At 49.5% G+C, this 6,927-nt stretch overlaps 1 protein-coding gene across 3 annotated transcripts; it reads right to left on the bottom strand.

The window, feature by feature from the left end:
• Positions 1 to 650: 650 nt before the first annotated feature.
• ATP5MPL (ATP synthase membrane subunit 6.8PL) lies at positions 651 to 4,970 on the bottom strand. 3 transcript variants are annotated; one of them, XM_011378484.2, is made up of 5 exons: positions 4,856 to 4,970; positions 3,740 to 3,897; positions 2,193 to 2,316; positions 1,461 to 1,484; positions 651 to 818 (listed from the first exon to the last, which is right to left on the bottom strand). In XM_011378484.2, exons 3-5 carry the CDS (start codon positions 2,314 to 2,316, stop codon positions 784 to 786), a joined length of 183 nt encoding a protein of 60 aa, XP_011376786.1. In that variant the 5' UTR covers positions 3,740 to 3,897; positions 4,856 to 4,970; the 3' UTR covers positions 651 to 783. The 3 variants fall into 3 exon arrangements, with proteins under 3 accessions (XP_011376786.1, XP_011376785.1, XP_011376783.1); XM_011378483.2 differs by lacking the exon at positions 3,740 to 3,897; XM_011378481.2 differs by lacking the exons at positions 3,740 to 3,897; positions 4,856 to 4,970 and adding an exon at positions 2,635 to 2,697.
• Between the last annotated feature and the right edge of the window lie 1,957 nt (positions 4,971 to 6,927).

Here is a 6,927-nt window from a genome sequence, read left to right as displayed (position 1 = left end):
CACAGGGATGGTCACTGCCTTTAGAAAGAGAAAGACAGCCAGAGACCGGACCTGGGCCACTGTTTCTGTCCCACAGCCAGGCCCCCAGCAACCTGTCAAGCGCTAGACTTCAGGTGGGACTCCCTTCCATCCCAAGCTACCGCTTTAGAATGTTTTTTTTAATGCAGTTCCAGGGGCTTTGGTGATTGCTTTAGATGGAGAAAAACATGACGCGGTATCCACACGGTATTTGCTGAACCAGAAGAAACATGCACTGATGTTTAAGATCACGTACACGGCCTCATGACTTCCTGACGAAATCTCCTGGAGCTTATCTCACCCACCATGTCATCTAATACCACCTTATTTGCAAAGAATTTAAATTTACTTTCCCAAGCCTTCTCTTACTGATCGTCACAGTAACTCTAAGAACTTGCATATGATTGTCTTCATTTTCTAAGACAAAACGGGGGCTCGGAGGCTGCAGAGTAAGTGGGGGGACATGGCTGCCAAGTTCTTGTGGAACACCGGACGTGTGCATGCCTAGGTGTGACCCCAGCTCCTGCGGTGACTGGGATTCCTAAGGCTCAGTGAGCGGCTGCGTGTGTGGTGTCACCAAGACCTGGATACGACGGTCACACGGGGCGGGGGCGCTGAGAAGAGGCAGCAGGTGTCTTACAGGTACATTTATTAATGCCACAAAGGACACAGTTCTACAAGCACACGGCGATGTTCCGTGGTCCCATCTGTCAGAGCTTGTGAAACGTACAGGCGGACCGACGCGCGCGCGCCGCGCAGAGCCGGCTAATGGTGACCGTGGGCAGGAGCAGGACTCGAGCCTTTTGGAAGAGAACACGGATACGACTCAGGAGAGGAGGAGCAGGTAGAAAGTAGCCAATTACGCAAGTGTTAACAAGTCAGAGGCGTGAACGACAATCTTCGACAGTACGAAGGGCTATGGAGGGTTCTTTCCAAACCCGCCTGGTGTGCTGAAGGGGCTGCGTAAGCGACTGTGCATGCAGCAGCAAGACAGAGGTCAGGAGCCAGCCCTGGGTTTGTGCAGGGCTCAAATGACCACAGCTTCCCTGTCCTCTGGGAGACAGCGAAGAACCTAAACCCACGCAGTGCCTTCCCCCAGAGCACGTGCACAGGGCAGCAGGCCCATCCAGCTAACCGTGCTTCCTACAGGTGGCACCAGCTACCCCAGTGAATCCATTTTTCCATCAGCCCTGCAGATGGGAGCTTTACTTGGCCCAAGGGGGTGAGCGGTGGTTCTTAGCATTCAGATTACAAGAAGCGGAATTTCAGAATTCTCTTTCCCGGCAGGTGCAGTGAACTTCACCTTCTGAAGTGACCCCATTGCATCTTCTATGTTTACTAAGCCACGTGCCAATGTCAATTCAGAACAGGGACAGACCTCGTCGGGGAAAGGGGCGATGGAGTTTTTCATTCCCCACCCATTTAAAAAGCAAAAATCTTACCTTTCAAAGCTTTACTTCTTTTATCTAAAATAGAAGGAAAGAAAAACTTGGTCATATCAACGCTTCCCACGAAGCCTCAGTCACCTCGTTGTGGAAATCCACATCTGACTGGCTCAAGAGCTCACACTTAGGCAAAGCTGTGACAGGAAGCCTTCAGGAAGCAGGAGTTACTAGACATCTTGAATCCAAGACGTGGTAAAATTTCTACCAAAGATGTCTGTGAGCGGCTCAACAGTGCAGAATTGGCAGGGCTCAACTCCCTACCGCCCCCCGAAATACAGTCTTGCAATTTAAAGTTTTCTGTTCTTTCCTCTTTAACCGATCACTTATTAAGACACGGTTGGGCCCCATCTCTTCTCCACTGAGAATCAAATGACTTTTATCATGAAGATATTTCACGCATTCAGAACCATGGAAAAGGAACAATAAAATACCACATACCATGATTTCGCCCCTAGCTGAGCCTGCATTTCTCAACACTATGGACATCTCCTAGGTACCTGAAATACCAGCGTCACATCCAGGAAATTCACAATTCTCTGATATCCGGGTCTTGTTCAAATTTCCCCAACTGTCCCCAGATGTCTGCCAGCTGACATGTGCTCCCCGCCTTTTACTGGAGGACCGCTGGGGTTCTGACGGCCACTCCTAGTCCTTTACGATGTCAATTGTGATGCTTTTGAAAATAATTTTCTTCCCGACCACTAACGAATCAAACATGGGGAAACTCACCAGCACTCCTGATTTTGTAAATGATGAAGGTCATCAAGCCCATTCCTACCCAGATCTCCTGGTAAACCTGGGTGTAGTAGGGCTTCATGGGGACCCAAACATTTTTTATGAGGCTTTGCAACATCTGAAAGGGAAGGCAGCGATGAACAGTTACACAGCCCTTGTTCTAGGCTCCGCTGGTAAGACACGTCCACTTCCCGTTAAGGTCCACCCTACTTCCCACACTATTCCACAGGGAGCCCCTCTTGTGCCAGCACCGCTCCCCACAGCCATTACTGCACCCCATGGGGGCTCACCTCTCGACGCCCTAGCCTTGGCCATCCCAGCACCTCTCATTCTTCACGCCCAGAGCTCTCCCAGCATGTGCGGGCCTGAGGTGTCATGGAACGGTCCCCCTCTCGGGTGGCCACCCTCCACTAACAATACGCCCCAGATAACACACCACTTTCAAACTTTTCAATTGAAGAACCAGTAGATGAAAAGCTGTTGGCATTCAAAGCTAAAAAAGAACACGGTCCAGACGTGGTGATTTCCTGTGAGACTAACACCCAGGCTTGGGCGCATGCTGATCAGGGGCCTTGGTCCTTTCTGTTAAATTTCAGCTTTACTGAGGTGTAACTGACATATAACATGTAAGATATTTAAAGTATACATCGTGGTGGGGATTTCATATCTGTATACACGGGGAACGGATTCTCCTGTGTGGTTAATTAATGCATTCATCACACCTTTTTTTGGGAGGGGGGTGGCAGTGAGAACTTAAAATTCTATTAGCAAATTTCAATAACACAACACAGTGTCATTAACTAGTCACAGTGTTTTATGTGTGTCTCAGTCTTGACTGCTGAACGCAAAGCAGACAGCATACAAGGACACTAGCTAAGAGCTGCACTTGTAACTTCTTTCATGAATAAAAATATTTAATGACTGAAATTGAGAAAAGCCATCAGATTCTGAACTTACACAGTTCACTTTCACATGCAGGTCTCAAAGTCATGTTTGTGACTTTTATTGACTAGACTCTAAAATGACATGCTCTCATTTCCATTCCATCGAGCTTTGTAACATCTGAAGCGGTCTAGTAACTAGTCATTCAAGTCACTGTCGGGGTAACTAACCCAGCCCTTTCCATTTCACTGGAAACCGCTACCCTGGCTTCAGTTAGAGACGCAGCCTCATCCGCGCCCCAGCCATCCTTGCACCTCGCATAAGGGTCCAAGACACCACCAGCCCTGCCCTGAGAAGGTGCCCGAGAGCACCCCAACAGGACCCTGAGGAGGCCTCTGGGAGCCCCAGACCTCAGAGTTCAGAGGCACCAAGTGCATCCTCTGCCCCCTGCACCCAGCGACGAGTGTGGAGGAAGGTGGTCCAAGGAGGCTGCATGTCTGGGACTCCTGGGTTCCAGCCCAGTTCTGCCTGCTCTCTTTCGACCCTGTCCAAGTCCCCGAAGCTGTCGTTCCAGAAGTTTCCCTTTCTGTGACACAGGGATACCGCCACTTGCCCCACAGGGCGCCCCGACGGAATTTAAAAAGGAAACGAAACCCTGCCTTGCTAGCGCCTGGCGTGGAGCAAGAATTCGGTCAATGATCACAGCCCCAGAAGGAAACGCCACAAACACCCGCTGGCAGCAACAGCACTAAAGTACCGGGGTTCCAAGAGGGGGGCCTCGAGGTGCTGCTCTCACGTGGAGAGGCCAGAGGAGGGTCTGGAGGGTGCAAAGGAGATAAAAAGGGCTCAAAGAAACGTCAGTTATCCCCACGTTTTGCTCAGGGCCCAGGCGCCTCAGCCCTGCCTTCTCCCCACTAGTACCTTAGTATACTGCGAACACCTTCCCCCGGCTTTCCTATAACTAAGGTGGTCATATTTGCCCAGACAGGTGACATGTTCCCCACATTTACTAAAGTGAGACCCCCCACTTTTTTCCACGTGAATCCACCCTGTCCATCCACATGTTCCAGCTCTGTGTGTGGGTTTTACAGAACTGTTCCTTCAGAGGCCCACCCTACTCAAAGGTCAAATGGGTGTCCACCGTGCCCGCTCAGGTCTGCAAAGTTTCTAGAACATTATCAGCGAACCATTACCTGACCTTACACTGGAGAGAAAACGCCTGCCCTGTTGAGCCCCAGACCAGGATTCGGCCCGAGTTCCATCCTCTGATCCCGTTTTGGTCCCGTTTCCCTCTCCCAAGGCCTTGTCACATGCACAGTATAACTTGGGGAACAAGTGGGTTGCGAGAGAACCTGGGGTGCACCGGGGAGAAGATACTAAACGGGGTGAGACGCCCCGGCTGGGCCTCCGGCTCCACCACTGACCAGCCGGGTGGCCGAGCCTCCCACGGCCGCAGGACGCTCCGCACCGAAGGCGGCCCGCGCGCGGCGGCGTTGGACGCCAACGCCGAAGGAAAAGGCGCTGCTGCCCACTGACCGTTAAGCCCCGGACGGCCTCCCTTCGGCCTCGGGACCCGGCAGGAAACGCCCGCGTGGACCGGGAGGGGTTGGACCCCAAGGTCAGTTGGGGCCGCGGCGGGGCCGGGGGAGGCTCTCGCTCGCCGCGGGTCCCCTCCGCGGGCCCGGATCCAGCCCCGCGCCTCCGCCGGCCACTGTGCCGCCGCCGCACCGACTCGGCTGGCCCGCACCGACCGCCCAGTCCCGGCCCGCACTCACCTCGCCACAGGAAAGGTGGCTCAGACCACCCGAACCCGCACAGCCGCCTCGGAAGGTCACCGAGCGCGCAGGCGCCGCGCGGGGCAGGCCGGGAAGGCGGAAGGAGCGGCGGCGCCCCGACGCCGCAGCGCTTCCCGGCCGCGCCTGCGCACCACAGCGCCCCCAGCGGCCGCCGCGGGTATGTCACAATTCGGTGACCAACCGTCCGGATTTGTCCGGGCCTTGGGACTTTCAGTGCTGAAACTGGGAAGGTCCTGGACACCGCGGACGCAGTGGTGAACCTGTAAAAAGGACCGTCTTTCTTTGCTGTGTTGAAGGCAGAGAGGTCGGATCTCGCGTCCCCGTGGTGGTTTTGCCTTTTCTCTTTATGTTAATATTTTCGCTCTGCATGTTTTTATGCATTGATTCTGTGCATAGCAATTCTACTCAGTAGCCAATATAAAGGCTTCCACGGGGGCTCCAGACATTGATCTTGACAAACACAGGCTTTAAAAATAACCATGCTTACTACGTGCCAGGAAATAAAAACGAGACTGAAAATTTCAGAAAACTGGAAACTATAAAAAATGAAACAAAGGAAAACCACTTAGCCGATTTGAAAAAGAACCAAATAGAAATTGGATGGGTTTAACAGCAGATTAGACAGTCGGAGAATTCCTGAATTGGAAGATAGGTTAGAAGAAACCATTTGGAAACAGACAAAAGAGGAGTTGAGAGATAGGCTACAGCGAGAAAGTCTATCATATGTGTAACTGAAATCTTGGAAGAAGAAAATGAGAAGAGGACAGGAATATTAGAAAATGGCTGGCCGAGAATTTTCCAAAAGTGATAAAAAAAAACCACGCCAAAGATTCAAAAAGCCTTATGGAAACCAAGCAGTCAGGTAAATGAAAATAAATCGATACCTCAAAACTTCAAAATAAAACCACAGAAAACTTAAGAAAAAGCAAACCTTAATAGCCAATCTAGAATTCAATGCATAAGGAAATTAACGTCCAGTAAAGAAGGCGAAGTGACATTTCAGACAAATTAACAGTTAGGGAATAACCAGTAGATCCTCAGTAAAAACAACAAAAAAATCAGTGTTCATTATTCAGGCAGAAGGAAATGAGCTCAGATGGAAGGATGGGGATGCAGGAAGGAAGAGCAATGAACACCATCCTGCTTCAAAGAGAAGAAAGCTTAGAGCAATTGAAGCTGCATGCAAAATTTGAAAGGCTTTCCGTTTTAGGGTAGCGTTTCTCAAAGTGTGGTTTGGGCATTTCCAAGGCCCCTGAGAGTCTAAAACTATTTTCATAACAGTGAGATGTTATTTGCCTTTTTCACTAAAATTCTCTCATTAGTGTGTGGAGTTTTCAGAGGCTGTGTGACTTGTGATATCACAACAGAATGAATACAGTACCATATGAGAATTCAGCTGTCTTCCACTTAGGTAGCTATTAAGAGATCTTTGAAAATGTAAAAGTATCATTCTCACCCAGAAATTTTTGGGTAAATAGTTACTTTTCATAAAAATATTCTCTAACACACATGGTTATATTCCTGTTCTTTTAAAATGAATTAAAAAGTAATAAAACATTTCTCAGTGGTAATCCCTAATACAGTAAATAGTACCCACATAAACAAAAACGCTCGAGGGTCTTCAATCATTTTTAAGAGTATAAAGGGGGCCTGAGACAAGGACCGGGTTTGAGAACCACTATCTCAAAACATGTTTTAGACTTATGAGTTAGAAAACTGCTGTCGACAACAGGCTTTTGGGGGAAACTTGAAGAACATCGTCATAAGCTATTTCAAGATAAAGCTTTTGAACTTCAAACTCCACTTGAGATCAACGGAATTTTAATATCTTGAGTTGCAAATCCAACACGCCCTAAGAAAAACACATCTTCAAAGAAAATGATGTTTAAAGAAACAGCCACCCCAGCAGATTTATTCAAAGTGCAGATGCTACATTTTGTGGTTGAGAAGGTCAGTGAAGACAGGAAGGTACTTCGGGCTCGGCTTCTCCTGTTTTTTTGAGAGTGCCTTGTTTTCACATCAACAGCAGTTGTAATGGCTGTCAGCTGTTA

Source organism: Pteropus vampyrus, unplaced genomic scaffold, assembly GCF_000151845.1.
Source record: "Pteropus vampyrus isolate Shadow unplaced genomic scaffold, Pvam_2.0 Scaffold341, whole genome shotgun sequence".
Taxonomy (NCBI): domain Eukaryota; kingdom Metazoa; phylum Chordata; class Mammalia; order Chiroptera; family Pteropodidae; genus Pteropus; species Pteropus vampyrus.
This window is presented reverse-complemented; position numbering and strand designations above follow the sequence as displayed.